Raw genomic sequence first — 18434 nt, 5'->3', positions numbered from 1 at the left:
CCCAGGACAGGGGGAGGGGAGAGTGAGATTGTAATCCTCAGATTGTGAGACATAAAATGCAAGAAATCAATTACAAAAATGATACAATAAAAACCATAATTCTGTTCATCTGGCTGCATCAGATTAAATTCCCTATTACACTGTCCTGCATATGTTTTCTAGTTACATGGGGTTAGGCAGATCCTTATCACTAACACTTTCCTTCAGTCTCCGTTTCAAGTCTCAGGAAAGCTATCCCTGACTCTACAGACAAGGTTAGCTATCTTATTATGCACAAACACAGCACCTTGAACTTCTTGAATGTTTACAAATCTTCAGTGTCTGCATGCTACATGAAAGGGAAGGGGCGGGGCTACTGCCACCTAATTTACTATCATATCTGCCATGACCCCACAGTGCCTGACCCATGATCAACACACAATTGTTAACTTTCAAAAAGATTTATCCAGGGTAAAAAATGAAAACCAAAACAGACTTCCATCCCTTTTGGGTGGAGTGGCATGGTACTACATCTGAGAGACCACACCTCATCATTCCCCCACTTCAGGGACGCTCTGCCAAGGGTGGGTCATAAGCTGACTGCACGAAAGAATATTCTAATATATGATTCAGCTAAGAAAGACACTAAAATGTGAACGGTAAAGATGAATAATTTGATAATAAATTAATAAAATATAGTTTAAAATTAGTTCTTAGTGTTTCACTTGGGAAATTGCTATAAAATCACCTACTTTCATAGCTGAAACATTTTTAGTTTGTATAAGGTGAATTTGAGAAAAAAATGTATTGAGTGTAAATTTTAGAATTAAATCTATGTGCTTTACCTAAACGCCAATCTAGGAATCTCAGTCATACAGACTGTGACAATATCACTCAATTATTAAGAATGTGTGAGATATCTGGTATAAAACTATGTGGCATATAAAACTTAGGGTGTGAACAGAGCAATTAATTTCTACAGTGCTGTTTTATAAGTTGTAAATGGAGAGAATACCTCATTCAGAAGATTGTTGTGATTACTAAATAATGTGATTACAAAATGTCTGGAGCACAGTAATTAGTAAACAACATTAGCTAGTATTAACTACTACAAGGACAAATATGGGGAACCAGCTTTCAAATCTGTGGCTGATGGCCACCACCTTGTGGCACAATTCCTAAATAGCAAGTTGAACTCGGTGTGGTATATGCTTAATGGAGAAGATGTAAAATAAAAGTTTGGCATGATGAAAAGGACTATCAAATATATCAAAAGTCGAAATCAGAAGCATCATCAATGAAAAAGAACCTTATGTAAATTACTATTTATAAGAACTAGTTCTCCTAAATATCTATAGCAACTCAGGTATTAGGTGAAGCCCCCTGGGTTCTACAGGTAGAGTATTAGACTATAGGCTCCTGTCTGAGGTACTGTGTCTATAAAGATCTGAAGTCACATTAATATGGGAATCAGGGACCATCATATTATCTAAGGAGTGCTATAGGAATTTCTGAAGTAATGGTATATAGCCATAAGATTCAGAATATCAGAATATTATTATTCCTAGCTCCTTTCTCAAAATTATTTATGTGACCTCTGAGATTCTGAGATCTGATTCTAAGATCAGATACTTATAGAACTGACAGGTCAAATTTTTATCGGTCGCATAAAAATGTGTCTAGAGTGTACAAACGTATTGTGCTAATGCAATGATGCTTGTCGTGGGTCTGTTCTCAGTAAAATGCACTGCTTAGGGTCTTAGATGCAAAGTCTTCTAGCTTCTCACAACTCTTAACAAGTCAGAATGTCAGTGACAGTATTCTAAATCTTTAAGAGAATATAAGCAGCATTTATAATTATTCACGAGTATACTACTACTCAGAAAAGGTTTTTAGTTATTTTTATTTCAAACTGACAATTGTAATTTCAGTGATGAATGGAAAACACATGTTTTTTCATAAATCACTTTTTTGTTTATATTCACCTATTTGTCTATGGAAGATATTTTTGCCAACTTTCTAAAATGCTATTTTATATATAATGTATATATAAGTGCTATAATATATATTAAATATATAATGAATTTATATAGAGAAAAGTACTTGTGTATGTAATTTAAGAAAATTAAGAATTCCAGGGAAGTCCAGGAACATTTAAGGAAAATTATGATTCTGAAGTATCCATATCATTAGGTGCCAGAAACTTTTGATATGCCTTGAGAGACATTTTAAAGCCAATCATATTCAAATAAGTTCATCAGCATAAAATATTAGGTACATAATTAAAAAGCAAAGACATGAGAATAATTTACATATGTCAATGAATAGTTATTTACTCATTTTGGTAAACTACATATATATTATAGAGATTGATTGGCTTTAGGGACACTATATAATTGGTGTAAAAATTATTTTAAAAAATCACATAAACATCCAAATTATATATTTTTGATTGTACATAACCCCACAGGAAGCTGAAAACGGACAAGTACACAGGTGCATAAAATTCAACATTACTTAAAGGTTTGACCAGTAATAATTAGCTAACTCGATAACTAGCCAATTCATGAAAATTGTGTTTGGTGCTAAAAATATCCATGTCCTTTGTAGATGAAGGTCTGTGTGTCATAATAAATAAATCTGTTTTATGTTATTCTATCTTATCAAATTTGGGTCTGAAATTTTACTGTTATATCATTTCTGTAAGCTCAACTTATTTCAATTGAAAAAAATTGTCAATTCAGTTATCAAAGAAATCAAAATGGTGATATGGCATTTTATAAATTAAACTTTGATTTTAAGTTTAAAAGTGGAAGAGTGGTTGAGATAAAATTCACATGTTCATAAATAATTACTGTCAAATGAATGAAACAGCATAATAATAATTTATGTACAGAAAGCTATATTTTTAACCCTTCTAAGATTTCAGGGTTTACTTATCATTTTAGACCCATATAGAAAATAAAAAATAACATTCCAATTATTTTATCATAAAGAGTTTTAACACTACTGAAATGTGGCTACTACTTGACATTAATTCAATATAGATCATTAAGGTAACAAAAGGTGGAGGGTAGAAGAGATGTGATAAAATTATCTAATCCAACTTTTATGATATGTATATCTTCTCTTTCAAAAAATTCACAGAAGTTTTGAAACCACAGGACATTCAAAATTGATTTCCTTCTAGATGGTTATATATTCACACTTGTTCTTTTATTTAATGCTTTTAAAAGGTTTTATATATTTTTAAATGATGACATCCTTTCATCTTTTTTCAAAGTAAATGATTTTATAGTGCATTAAAACCCTTTCTTGGAAGATACCTAAACTTAATCAGTTTTAATTTAGCAGCATACTGCTGCCCTCTAAAGGGCAAATTGGCTTAGGTCCCTCAGAAGTGATCATAGTGAATACTGAAAGTCTTGGAAAATACATTATAGACAATACTCAAGGAGTATTAATGACATTATTTGTTCTTTATGATTTTGATAGTACCAACCACAATTTTCAGTGTCTATCTTACTGATAGATTCTATAAGCAAATGCAACTTACTTAAAATTAAGCCTCGATTAATATTAGACTTCATAAAATTTAAAATTTTTGAGTTTTCTGTATATACAAGTCCCTTCCCAAGATATGAAATTCCTCTGTGACTAAAATAAGTGATTGAATATTGAGGGAAAAAAATTCTCACTCAAGATCAAAAGAATTGCCTCATTCTACTTTAAAATACAGACAGCATTAAGTTTTCTCAACATTGTTAAAAACAAACCATGGTAAGTAAAAGAATGGACCATGATATATATGTATTTGTAATACCAAACACCAACATTTCCATTATTTGGGAATGGCTTAATACAGTGTGATGTATGTGTGTGTGTGTGTGTGTGTGTGTATACATATGAATATGTATGTACTGCTGCTTTTAAAAAGTTGTTTATGTGCAAAAAATGACACAACTGTGGATTAGGGAGAGCAAATCAAAGAGCTGTCCATTAATGTCTGCCCTTAAAAACTGCTGAATTTAAAAAGACATCTTTACTTACTCGTAACGTCAACACATTGGTTACCGTACAACGACTATGCATTTCCATACTGGTCAACTGGTGTATGTTTAAGCCAAATCCCTAATGCGAGTCTAGAAAATTATTCTACTCCTAAAGTTTAATCGTTGATAAAATCTGTTTCATTTGGTGTGTTTATAAACTTTATTTACCTTTTTGATAATTTTTAATAACTTGTCATGTTTTCTTCAGCCTGTGTTATTTCTGTTGTGCTTTTTAAGAAAAATTACAACGTACTGAAAAGGAAATAAAGAACACTATTACTATGCGGATGAAAGGTTCTATATCTTTTATTTTTACCTTGTAGATGTTGAGTTGCCACCACTGAAACTTTTACATTCATTTTGTGCTTTGAAAGCGGATAATGGCCCATGCAGAGCAATGATTACACAATTTTTTTTCAACATTCACACTCAACAGTGTGAAGAATTTATGTATGGGGGATGTGAAGGAAATCAGAATCGATTTGGAAGTCTGGAAGAGTGCGAAGAAAAATGTATGAGAGGTAGGTTTCTAGAGACACTTATCACCCAGGAGCCTTTAGGCTCCTTTAACTTTTTAAAAAAGTTTAGGGTTATTAGATCTGATTATAGATTTGATAATTTTAGGAAAAGAAGTTAGAACTATTTGAACATTCCAAGGAATATTTTTTTCACATTTTCGGCATTCATGTTCAACTACTATTTTTCATTTTTCATATCAGTTATTACAAATTATATTAAGCCCCATTTGTTATCCTATATTTTTCTTCGTAATAAAGAAAGAAGAAAAACCTTTAAGTTCACTGATTTTGTATCTGCAGTGAAGTGGGTATAATTCAGCCTCCTGGGCAGCTATGAGTTGGCAGGAAAGAAACAGTCATATTGACTTAGTCTTCCCTTTATCAGTATAGTGATCTTATAGCTATTTCCTGTCAAAATAATGAATCTGAGAATCCACTTTGAGGCTTTCAGTAGCTACTAATTAGAAAATTCTAAACTGCATCAGAGAGCAGAAATATATATATGAAAATTAAGTCATTCTCTTTAGGGCCTTAGAATATTGTAGAAAAGAAAATATGAACCTTACTGAGCCATGTAGACTTTACCAAGCCCAACTTTTCATATTTTTACTAATTTATAATGTTTAAAAGTATATCATATTATATTGTTGGTAAGTTTTATGGGACACTTTTATTTTGCTTTAATCCTACTAAAACAACATTTCCCCCTGAATTTTACAAACTATAATGTGGTTTTATCTCGTCTCACTGAGATAAATTCCAGATAATTGCTGGTCAAAATTTTGAATGCTTTTATGTCTGTTTAATTCTTCTGAATTGTAAACTACTTAAGGGATAGAAGAATCTGAATTGTCTTTATCTTCCCAGGGTCTAGTCCCAAATTTCCCCATGGCATGTTATTAGAGCTAGTTGAATTAAATGGTAGTCTATAGAGACGGTATCTTTAGTTAGTAACACTAGGTGTCTTGCTTTTTGCAAAACAGACAGCTCTGCATTCTCACTTTGATAATGCTTTCCCAAACAGCTTTTACAAAATAGCCTTGGCATCATGATGCTCTTGGCCTGTCGGAAAATCTCACTGTGGTGAAAAGAGAGAACTTCTCCCCTGTGTGACTCTGTGAGGTCTTTTTTTTTTTTTGTATATTCCAGAGCTGACAGAAAAGGATTGATGTGAATATATTTCTTTGAACTTGAGCACTTATTTCCTTCTTTCTTCTCCATACAAGTGCTGGAAATGTTACTAACAGAGATTATGCAGTTCAGTGGTCCTCTGGTGGGCCCCTGGTTTTGGTGATTGCCTGGTCATTTTCCATTCATTATACCTCCTTCTCATCCATACTGGGCCGAGTATCCTTTTGTGTTGAGTTGAATAGCACTCAGGTTCAGCACCTTGGCTAGAGGCCTGGTTGCCTCATTCTTTGTAATTCTCACTTTCTCCTTTAGCAGCCTAACATTTTCATCAGCTGGCCTCTTTCCCACGATACATACCTGTTTCTTTTATTTCACCATCATATAAAATTTACCCTTTTCTTTAGAAATTAATCAAATATAATTATTTGTTTCTTCAGTGACCTCCTTGCTTACAGTATCTTCTAAACATCATTACTACCTAGCATATAAATATGAGTCTCTGGCTTCCATCTCCTTATTACATCTGCAAGAGCCACTTATTGTTTGAATATATGAGTGTTGTGTATAGTAAATTACTGTTAAGGATATAACTAGCATATATAAAAAGGATTGCTAGGCTTTTAAAAAATCACCTAAAGAGACAATTCTATCTTCAGCTATGATGGAAGAGCTGAAACGGAACTTTCTCTCATAATATAAATGATTAGAAAATTAGACAAAATATATGAAACAACTGTTGGCAGACATGGATCAAAAGGCAGTGCAGGATTGTGATCCCTTAGAGAAGGGAAACATGTGAGGTGAGTCCAGTCTCCCCAGCTTTCTGCATGAAGGCACTTCTGAACCATAGCTAAAGGAGGGGAGCCCAAGTACAGGATGGTGGTCTCCCTGGTAGAGAATATGGAGATTGGAGATTAGGAGACTGAGGTCAATGGGTTTTGGGGCATAATATGTGGGAGAGTATGGACATATGTAGAGAAAAAGCTAAAAAGTCAGAACAAGAGTCCCTTTGAGTTTGTCACTGAACAACAAAACTGCATGCATTTGGTGAAATTCCATAAGTTAGAGAAAATAATTATAAGGATTTGTAAATGGAACATCTCCCAGAGCATCCACATGACTGAGAGAAAACCCAATTATATATATGAAAAATTTTAGGAACTTGCAGATGACTTTAGAAATCTCACTGGATAAAAGGACAATGTAAATATTTACACACATGCTGGCAATGAACAAATAGAAAATTAGACAAAATTCTTAAAAAGACAATTTCATTTAAAATAATGGAACATGAAATTCTTAGTGATGGATTTAAATAAAAAAGTACACAACATTTACAATGAAATCTATAAAACACTGTTAAAAATTCATTGGCAAATAAAGAAGACTTTAATGAACAGAGATATAAAACAATAGATTGAAAGGTGCACTTTAGTTGAGATGTAAATTCTCCCCAAATGGATCTGGAAATTTTATCCTATACCAAATTCCAGCACATTTTTGTTTATATATTAATTAGTCAACTCTAAAAATGATATGCAATACAATAATATGCATTTCTATGTTCCCATCCAATGGCTACTGTCAGTAGGCAAAACAGTAAAAATGATTATTTAGCACTCTAGTCTGATGTAATATTTATCTGTATATATTTTAGGATGGCTAAAACAATTCTGAATAAAAGAGCAAATTTGGAGGACTTTATTTGATTTCCTTTTTTTAAAAAAAGATTTTTTTTATTTTAGAAAGAGAGAGAGAGAGCACATGCACACATGTGAGCGAGCAGGGAGAGGGACGGGGTTGGGGGGAGGTGGGGTGGAGAGAAAGAACCTCAAGTAGACTCTGAGCTGAGCTCAGGGCCAATGTGGGCCTCAGTCGTACACCCCTGAGATCATGACCTGAGCCGAAACCAAGAGTCAGATGCTAACAGCCTGAACCACACAGGTGCCCCAGACTTTACCTGATTTCAAGAGTTATATAGCACAGCTGCCGAAATTGAGCAGAATGATGTGAGAATAAGGATAGACAGAAATCAGTGGAATAGAATAGTCAAAAATAGACTACACCATCAGAGTTAACTGATTTTCCATGAAGATGGACACATTATGCTATGAATAGAATAACAGTTTAATAATAATAAATGGGATAAAAGCTTGTTTTGTTTCAATCCTGAATGTTGTTACTCTCTGAAGCTCAGTTTCTTCCTGTGCACATTGAGGATGTGATAATCACATAGACCAAAATCATTAATGTTATGCATACTAATATTTATATTACTTGTTCAGGGGAAAGATCCTTTCAAGTAAATAATGTGACTGTAGGCTTGAAAGCACTTAGAAACTTCAGAAAATAATGACATCAAATGTCATTTTATCCTGCAGTGCCTGTTAATATCTCTATCTGCTAAATTACATTTTTTTTCATTATGTTCATAGTTTAAATTTTTACACATGTGTAAAACATGCTGCTTAGTTACCATGATAAGGTATGAATATTATGGAAGCAGCCAGTGAAATCAGTGGCCCTCTTTATGCTGAGAACCTAATTATTTTACAGTTAGCCAAGATCAATGTAATTATTTTGAAAAATTTTTGGTTGTTTTTTGTTTAATATGTGTTAATTACTTAACATTAATCCAACTTGGAATGGAATCAGAAAACAAGTTATCTCTTTTAATATTACATGAACATTGAAATCAAGCATTTCTATGTTCCCTTCCAATGGCTACCGTCAGTAGGCAAAACAGTAAAAATGATTATTTAGCACTCTAGTCTGATGTAATATTTATCTGTATATATTCTTTCTTTGCCCTTATAAATTAAAACTGTAACAAATTAATTGTACATTAAAATATTTCAATATAAGCTTATTATGACAATCCACTATCTAATTGAACACATTGACAGTTGGTTATTTACAATGAGAAAGACTCCTGAGGTTTCCTTAATATTTAAAATACAATTATATATATATATATATATATATCTTTTTAAAAAGACTATTTAATAAAATATAGGAAAATCTTTTAAAAAAGGCCTCATTACCTTCTCTTTCAAAGATATTTTATATTCCAAAGAATAACCTAGCTGCTGATTTTTGACTGAAAGGGGCATATAAGCCAACTCATTCCCCCAACCCCCTGTCTCTCCGGCCACACAACTAATTATAAACTGCCTTGACTCAAAGCTTTTCTCTGCAGAACATGATTATACAACAAACATCACTCAGCCTTCCTAATGTTTACATGAGCAAATTAAAACTTCACTTATTATATTGATTTGAATTTCATTACCTATCATTTAAATTAGAACTTAGCATCCGTACTTGAATATAGTGAGTCAAAGACAAGCAGCATTCTAGTTTTTGAGTGGAGAAATTCCATTAATTCTTTGAGGCTAAACCAAAAAATATGTCACAGATACCTTTTGCTTCATTTCTCTTCTGTACTTGGAAATAATAATAAAACTTGTGATTGGGTTGAAACAATGCAGCAGGGGAAGGAATCAGGAAAGGAGATAATTCTGGTTTCTTCCACCCCTACTACCAAGTCTCTATAGAAATTAGATATGCAAAGTATGCTGCTTGAATTACTTTCATATTTCACATTATCTTAATGTTTTTCAATCATAGGTGTTTTGAATAGCAAATGTAGTTCACCATGAATTCTTATTTTTGTCAATGTGTTAGAAACTTTCAACACCAGTTTTGACATTATTATGTTAAAATGCAGATGGCCTCATATCTATAAAAATTAAAATTATTTAATCTTTAGAGAAAATAAGAAATTTAAGCTATTTATTGATATTATGTATAAGAACAATTTTAATGGTAATAAATACATCATCCTAGTTTGTTAAATTGAAATTTATATATAATTTATTTATATAAATTTTGATAATTGACACACATACTGTTTTTTCTTGCAGTTTATCCACAGGCCAAGACAGGGACAACATTAGAAAAAGGTAAACATTCATTTATATGCTAATTAGAATTTATGCAAGACACTTAGAAATTCAATTCTTAGTTTTCTTTGATATGGACTCCATCATAAATCCATACAATCTTTGAAATGGTGTTTTATTTCAGGGGATATAATGAAAAATTTAAAATAACATATATGATATTTGGTATGGAAGTCTTCAAACACTATATTTACTCTCATTCTAATGCAGAATGATATTTAGTATTAGATCAGTCAAATTCCACAGCCATGCACATGCTATTTTAACATCTGTTGAACAGTAATTTAGATGCTGTTAGTTCTCAGATCTCTACTCCCTTGATAATCTCAGCATTTTGTATCTTTGGCAAGTTATATCCAGTATTTCCCTGAATTGATACATGTCTTTGAGTTGTCAAAGTCTATATGCAGAAGTAAATGGAGATATTTAACAATAAGTGATTGCTCTTGTCAACATTAGTGTGTGTACATAGCTTTTATGATTTAAATTATTTATTGGTTTTAGCTAAAAATAATTTTCTGATTAACATGTTACATTAGCACATGAAAAAATATATCAGTAGATCAAGAAAGACACTCTTTTTAGTAAAGGTCTAGAAGCTGACTTGGTCCAATTACCATTTATGTCATCTACATTTGAATGAGAAAATACTGAACAAAGGGATCAAATTATTTAACTTGGGAAATGAAAGAGTTACAAAATTCAAAGTGTATTTTAATTTTTCTGACTTTGATTTAATTGTGTGAGAAAGAGTTGAATGCTTTTGTGACTGATAAACTTAAGACTTACTAGACTGAATCAAAATTTATAAAATAAATTCAGTGGCAAAGATTGTACAAACACTATCAGTGGACGTATTTATTTACAAATTTTAAAATAGCTTTCTATAAAATTGAATTAATCTTTACTGAAATGTTCAATGTTTCAATTAAATGAAATTCATTATCTGTAGTATCAAAGAATCCAGGATATTTACCAATAGAGGGTTTTATCCACCAAGTAAAAGATGGTATCTTTGTGAAAGGAAATACCAACATTTAAATGTTAGGGTATTTTTTCAAAATGTGAAATTAGGAAAAAAAATGTATGCAGATAAAATTTACTATAAAATTATGATATTTAATGTATATTTAATGATTTGGAATTCATTCTTTTTCTTCTAATTCATATTAATTGATATTTTTCCAAAAATGCAATATTTTATTTTTACCAAAGTTAATTGGCTCCAGTCAAAAACTGACAGTGTATGAAAAACAATCTTATAAATTATAAAGCACAGTATAAATTACTAGGTGTGAGGAAAACAAATATGGCATGCAGAGGGGCATACCTCTGCTACGAACTAGAGGAATCACTTCTGCTATTTGAACTCCTTGACTGTAAAATGAGCACATTCAGGGAAATAGAGCTCTTTTACCTTTAACAAGTTCTAAATCTACATTTTTTATGAGTTTTGTCAGATTGGCACTAACTTGATTAAGAAAAAAATATAACATTTCCTTAGATACAAAGTAAAAATGTTCTCCATTCTGTGTAGGTTTATGGATTTCTTAATCCTAGAATAGTGGTAGTATTCAAGAGCAAAATAAGGTCTCCTAAATTTTGATTATAACCTACTGAGTTCATTACCTTGCTTTGCTCAGCGAGATCACCAAGCCTCCAGAATCCCCAGTCTGTAGAGTTCAACTTCAGCATTTATAGGAGATATGACAGTAAGCAGGAGACCCAAGGATGAGGGATTTGCTTTGTCAAAGGAAGATCAAAGATCAAGAGGCAACTTGAATGAATTACATTTGTCAAGAGTCAGGGAGGTAGGTTGGAAAGTCACCTGGCTTAGCAGGTAGTGAGAGAGCAGTAAGGTAGATAATGTAATTAGTGTCCTAGTTAGGAGTTCCTCTTCTCTTCATTCTTAACTGATATTACATATGGAAATTAGAGAATAAAGCTAATCAATACAATTCACATGTGTTAAACAATGTTCAGATGCCAAAACCCATTCATAATAAAGACCTCTAGACATATCCACTTCGAGTTAACTTTGTGATTTGCTTTTGGAACAGTTACAAAGACAACCTCTTTGAAATAGTTTGGGTTAAGACAATTGTCAATTATGCAGCCTCAAATAAAAGTTAATAGTAAAACTTAATGTGGTTTGTGGAAGTTTGTCTGTAGCTTAAAATCTGTATTCTGTGTTTTAACCAAGCATCAGTCTAGAGCAAGGATTGTGTATGTAGATTTAGTACGAATGTTACTTTATCTGAGGAATATAGGGCATGAATTTCTTGATTTGTAACCTTATTTTAAACTGTAGGCCCAAGCGGAATTATTTTACAAGTGTGCAATTTCAACTTTGTCCTAAAATAAATTTATGTCCTAGGATGGAGCCTCATAAATAATAGCAACTTCTAGTTGCACAATTTCTTAATTATACTTCTCAGCATAATTTCTTATTATTTTCTATTCTTTATATGCAGTATATTTTACCTACTCCTTTTTGTTAAACATAGAATTCTTATATTCTCTGTTAAGATGATTTAAAATTTCATAAGAAGTACATACTAAGGCCAAAACAAATCGAAATAATAGCAATTGAATGTATTTTTTCCTCATTCTCTTATAAAAAAGTTTTACAAAAATTTAAAGAATTATTTTTTTTCCTTGTCCCATAAATTACACTTAACCACAAATTGTTGCTATGGGGATAATAGTAACATTCACCTTGAGAAACAAGAGGCAATAAACAATAAACAAAACTCTCAAATTGGTACTTTGAGAAGTTATAGAAGATAGATATTTTACACTGCATTAAAATGGGATGTTTTATTAATAAAACAATGCTCTCATAGGAGATCAGCCTTTCCAAAGATTTGCAACTGTTGCAGAAATCATTAATATTAAATATATGCTTTTTTTATAGTAACCTCCCGAGTGTTGCTTCCCTGAGATAGAACAGGTTGCTTTAAAATGGAAAAGGATACTACAGTTCATTTTTGCCACTCTGATAATACAGTTGCAGGGAAAAAGTGGGGAAATTGGAGCTTTCCCCAATTTAAGCCCCATATATCTTGCAATCATAATTTTGAAAATAAGTTTAATTCTCTTCTTTACAGAGTATGCCTGTAGACAAGGCCTGTAATGTAGATCACAGTAGCACAATTTCTGTGACAGCTGTGTTTAATCTGGTTTGGAGCACTATCAAAGAATGGGCATTAGATTTTTTTCAAAAGCCTCTCCAATCCCTGAACATGTATTTCCTTTCTGCCTTTGCACTGCTGGAGTCACTCCAATGCCAGGAAGAAGAAAAACAAGAGACACACTGGTGGAGGATGTCATGCTAACCTAATACAGATTCCAAAATAAGAATTCAGGAACTTCTAAGAATAGCCATGAAAGCTTCCACACACCTCAAAGCTTCTCCTCCAATATTTTTTAAATTGAAACCATTGTAATGAAGCAACACATTACACTTCTTTCCCTAATGGGAGCCTATACCTGAAAAATATGAAATATTCCTACTTCTTTCCTAAATGTCAATGCCTGTACGCCTAAAAAAAATAACTGAACCAAAATTTTGCCATAACATTTTGTAACATTATGAATTTTTGAATATTTCTTCCAAACCAAGGGTAAAATAACATATTTTACTCTTTCAATTCCTGAAATGGTTGATTAATTCATGATGAGAAATTTAGAACTTGAAACTCCAGTAGCAACAATGTGTGACAATAGATACATCTTCCTTATTCTAAATGTCACAATAGACATAGTGGACAATTTTAATATTGTGCGGTTGTGGATAAAGTTCCGTTTTTACCTTGTATCTTTAACTTTTCATGTTTACTCCTTAAATAACTTCAACTTGGTTATTTTGTACATTTAATCAGCGTAATTCAATTATTCACAAAAAAGTATATTGCTTTCTGACATTTTTATAATTTCCAGAAAAGCCAGATTACTGCTTTTTGGGGGAAGACAGTGGAGTCTGTCGAGGTTATATAACTAGGTATTTTTATAACAATGAGTCAAAGAAATGTGAAGATTTCAAGTACGGTGGGTGCCTTGGCAATCAAAACAACTTTGAATCACTGGATCAATGCAAGCAAACCTGTGAGAGTTTAGGTAAGTTTATTTCCCATCTCATTTTACTTCATTTACAGGCATTCTTTAAAAAATAAGGCAACTTAAAGGATGTTCAAGTTTACCTAGATTTTTGTTTCAGCCATACAGATGAAGATACAGTAGCATCCACTAAATTTGATAAAAATCAGTCACTGTGTTAACTTAAAAAAAAAAAGAAACAGAAAATTAAGAAATGTATAGGGGAACTTATTTCCATAGATTTATTTTAGGTTACATTATTTAATTTTCTTTCCTGAGAATTTTAGTACAATGTAAGCATAAGAATAGGGCTGCTGAAATCCCTTAGGTTTATAACAATTTGAGGACAAATAGTTCTTTGGAACCTACCACCTAAAATCAATCAGTTTTACCTGACCGTGAAATTTATTAAAGGATGCCCTGAACTTTAACTGTTACCTTTTTTTGACCAAGAACTACAAAGTTACTCACAGAAATATGATCTTACTAACAATATGTATAAATATAAAGATTTACTGTTCATTAATTTAACATAGCAATGTGAATAAAATTTCTAGAAGTCTCCTTTTTAAAGATTTATTTATTTGAGAGAGATTGTGTGTGTGCGCGTACATGTGCGCATGAGCTGGGGGAGGGGCAGAGGGAGAGAATCTTGAAACCGACTCCCCGCTGAGTGCAGAGCCCAGTGGGGGGCTCCATCTCAAGACCCATGAGATCATGACCTGAACCAAAATCAAAAGTCTCAATGGACTGAGCCACCCTGGTGTCCATAGATGTCTACTCTTCTTCTTCTTTTTTAAAGCTTTTATTTATTTATTTGATGGAAAAACAGTGAGAGAGGGAACACAAGCAGGGGGAGCAGGAGAGGGAGAAGCAGGCTTCCCCACTGAGCAGGGAGCCTGATGAGGGGCTCGATCCCAGGACCTGAGCCGAAGGCAGACGCTTAACAACTGAGCCACCCAGGCACCCCGATGTCTACTCTTCTTAACACAACCGCTGTGCTTTGCTTTGTGTGTATAATTATGAACTTATGACAATGTTGTATTTTAATTGGCTGTATTTTTTTTTCCAGTGAATGATCTTAAGTTGGAACAAGCTGTGAATAATACAGTACTGCCTGAGTCTTCGGGTAGTACAATACCGTTTAGTCCTGTGAATAGTCTGACAACGCTTGATGTTACGAATACTGTGTCCCCGCCTGATTCTGTGAATAATGATTCCATCACTCCCCAGCCTACCAAGGCTCCCAGCTTTTTTGGTAAGAATCTATTTTTTTTTAAATTGCTCCCAGAAAAATATTTTGGTAATAATAGAAGTGGAATGTATATTAGAACCTTGCTTTTTTTAAAAAAAAAATAGCTCTTGTTCTCTAATAATAGGTGTGTTGAAATACTGAGATTCAAAATGTTTGTCTTTCAATCCCATTAGGGTGATAATTTTCCTCTATTTTAAAGTATGCTTTGAAGGAGACTTCTGATTGTATATCATATGAAAACTTTCCTATGATATTTAACTCTATGCCAAATTTATCTTATAAAATAATGCTCAGAATTATCAGCATCAATGTCTGATGGTAAATTATTATAATGGCAGCATTGAGTCAAAGGCAGTAAAGTGCTCTTTAACTGAGCACGGCATTGGGCAAGGTCTCAGGTGTTTAGTCACAGGACAAATTAGGAATTTGTTGAATAACCACCACCAAAGGTTATGTCACTCTGAAGAGAACTGTCTTTTGGATTTCTGCAAAATTCTTTTCTGGGCTATTCCCTGTCAATGTATTTACCAAATTTAAACAAACATATAGGAAATATGCCCACAAAAATGCAGAGCTGGAAAATAGTAAAAATATTGTAAAACATAACCGGAAACTACAAATATCTGGGCAGCTAAAAACAACTGAGAGAGCTGAAAGTTAACAGGATAAATATAAGGTCCAACCTAAATTTTAAAAATCACATGTGCTCATTCACGAATTGGAGATCTCACTTCGAAGCAGTCCAAGTGAAAGTTTCAAATGTAAAGTTGACATGAGTTGAAAGAGTTCTGTAGCTATTAAAATTGTAGCCCCAGGGTAAAAAGAGACAGTGTGTGGAGCAGGGGTTCTCCACAGCAGCCGTGTGTCAGAATCCAGTGGGAATCAGAATCAGAAAGTCTTTGAGCATCTCTCTTTACACAAACAAATAAGCAAGCAAGCAAACAGCAGACAGAAGTTCTGCCCAAATGGATTTAAAGCTGCACATGTTGACTATTCCCTATCTGGAATGAAGGATGTAAATATCAAGTTCAGTGCCACACTGACCTGATCATGTCTGAGGGCTTTGCTTCAGCTCTGAATGCCATACCTTAGAGGCCACAAAGAGAACTGGAAACATGTTTACAGAAGGCCTGGACAAGTGCAAGGAGATGTGAGATCCAAAGAGGGAACATTATATATGCTCTCAGTACTTGTAGCACTATCATGTGAAAGAAAAATTAAGTTCTATACATCCCTCACCCCCCTCCTCCCCACATCCCTACCCTTCCTTATTTCCCTCAACTCCACCGAAGAATCAGGATTGATTCGTGAAATCTAAAAGTATAAGTTTCTTTCTGTAAAGTGTTTATTTTTTAATGTGAGGTCTTAAAAAATCAGTGGGTACCATAGGAATGAGAGTCCCTAAACTGCAGGTCTTCGAGCAGTGTTCTAATAGCACTTGAGATGTCATGAACGGCATGCAGAATTTCAGAGGGAGTTTGAAAACGGTATATTCAAATGCCTTCAGGTCCTTAGATTGGATTCTATAATTAGAGCAATGAATTCAATGCCAGATGAATTTGAGTCGAGTTTTTAAACACTACTTTGTTTGTAATAATGATAATAAATAGCTTTGTAGTTCTGATTTATCTGTGAAATTAAGTAATTTCATTGCATTGTTTCTTTGTGTCCTTTCAGCCCTGTGTCTTTCAGTGACATTTTGTTTTATCCAGTTAAGTATCACATGTTGAAAAGCATGCTAAATCTTATTGTGTGAAAGATGTGAAAGTTTAGAATGACAAACTTAATGGGTTTAAAGAGACATGTGATACAATATATCTACTAATAAAATAAATGCATGAAATCAATTTTCAATATGTTTCAATATTTTTTGTTTGGATTGCTTTACTAATTCAGATAGAGATCTATATTCATTTGTCATTATAATGAATGGAGTAAGAAGAAAGTTTTGCCTTAAAGTTTTATCAAGTATAAAAGTCATGATTTTTGGCACACACACTGCCAAAATAGAAAGGAGACAAAATATGTGTGAGAAAGTAAATGAGTTTTAAATACTGTCTGATAAATGTCCTAAGTTTTTATATAGTTGCACAATGAAGAGTATAAAAAACAAACAAATGGTTATAACAGTAAATTATTAACTAAGGAAACAGTAAAAATTCACAACATGAATCTAAAAGAAAATAAGATTAAACGGATTTTTATTGAAAACAATAGACATTTAATTCTTTCATAGTAAGTGCATTTAAAATTAGGGAAAATCTTCCTCCTTTCTTTGTCTAGAGAATTATTTTATTTTTTTATTGTATATATTTCCCTCAAAACCTAAATTTCTCTAGCCAATTTGACCCCTTTTCTTCTTTTTCTAGGAGTATTCATTTCTCATTCTTTTGTTTTGTAACATTCCTAAGTTAAAGCATGAAATAATGTTGCAATAGCTACTATAGGAAGTTTGATATGAAGAGTGGCTAACATGAAAAGGGGGACGATGAAGCTGTGCCCTCACTCTTTTTAAGATCTACTTGATCCCTCGTCCACCCCATCCAAGAGGCAGAAGGTGGAAATTCAGCCATCCCTCTTCACTAAGACCTAGATGAGCCCTCCTCGACCTCATCCAAGTAGCATAATGTCAGAAGGCAATTGTGCCCCTACTTTTCCTATACCCAGACTATCCCTTTCCTACTCCACCAAAGGCTTTTGCTGAGGTCTATGAAGACACTGTTGATATTCCAGCTCAAAAATAATTACATCTGTCAGTGCTTGCAATTATATTAATATATTTTACTATAATTTAAGAAAATATGATTCTATGCTTATGTAAAACCTTGGGGTTCAAGGTTTTAGCAAATGTATAAGCTTCTCTGCATTAGGTTCTTTTGAAAAGATGTAAATCGTTTTAATTTTGATTCAGTGCATAGGAATAATAACATACCCCACAATAAAAATAGGATAGCATTCATTTAAAATTCTTTCCGTTAAATAACAATCCTTAGAGTATTGGAATATTCCAAAAATATAGCTAGATTATGCTATTGTTATGAAGGAGAATATTTGTAAATATAATTTTAATGTTTCTCTTCATGATAATAGGAAAGAAATCTTTTAGAAGTTTTGTTCGCTGTTTATTCTTAACTACCATGATATTGCATATAAGCTTGAGAATTTTTTTTCCAGTGAGCCCTCTTGACTGAAAATATTTGAATGCTTACCAAGTGCAATCTAGGTTTAATTTTCTCTGTTTATTTCCAGATTTCCTTATTAGTAGGCTATATAGGTATCTCAAAGATTGAGGCTTGCTCTTCCTTAAAGAGATTTTTATAAAATCTTTTGTAAGCACATCCATATGTACAAGTGAGAGCAAAGTATTTGAGTTTGGATTGGCTGAATTGATGAGTATATCCATATAGGTAAAATAAATGTTTGTTTTCACTACATG

At 32.8% G+C, this 18434-nt stretch overlaps 1 protein-coding gene across 5 annotated transcripts in view; it reads left to right on the top strand.

Annotated features, from left to right (window-relative positions):
• Positions 1-18434, top strand: part of TFPI (tissue factor pathway inhibitor) — a 62927-nt gene that overhangs the window by 29556 nt on the left and 14937 nt on the right. For 3 of the 5 annotated variants that reach the window (XM_036073836.2, XM_078071083.1, XM_036073838.2), the window contains 4 exons: positions 4355-4552; positions 9607-9645; positions 13588-13764; positions 14816-15001. In XM_036073836.2, the coding sequence (XP_035929729.2) occupies positions 4355-4552; positions 9607-9645; positions 13588-13764; positions 14816-15001 (600 nt within the window). Of the gene's footprint in view, positions 1-4354; positions 4553-9606; positions 9646-13587; positions 13765-14815; positions 15002-16675; positions 16710-18434 lie in introns of all 5 variants that reach the window. The other 2 variants (XR_013447255.1, XM_078071084.1) reach the window with 2 other exon arrangements.

The sequence above is a fragment of the Halichoerus grypus genome, chromosome 4 (genome assembly GCF_964656455.1).
Source record: "Halichoerus grypus chromosome 4, mHalGry1.hap1.1, whole genome shotgun sequence".
Taxonomy (NCBI): Eukaryota; Metazoa; Chordata; class Mammalia; order Carnivora; family Phocidae; genus Halichoerus; species Halichoerus grypus.
The sequence above is the reverse complement of the archived record's forward strand: the minus strand, read 5'-3'. Positions and strand labels throughout refer to the sequence as shown.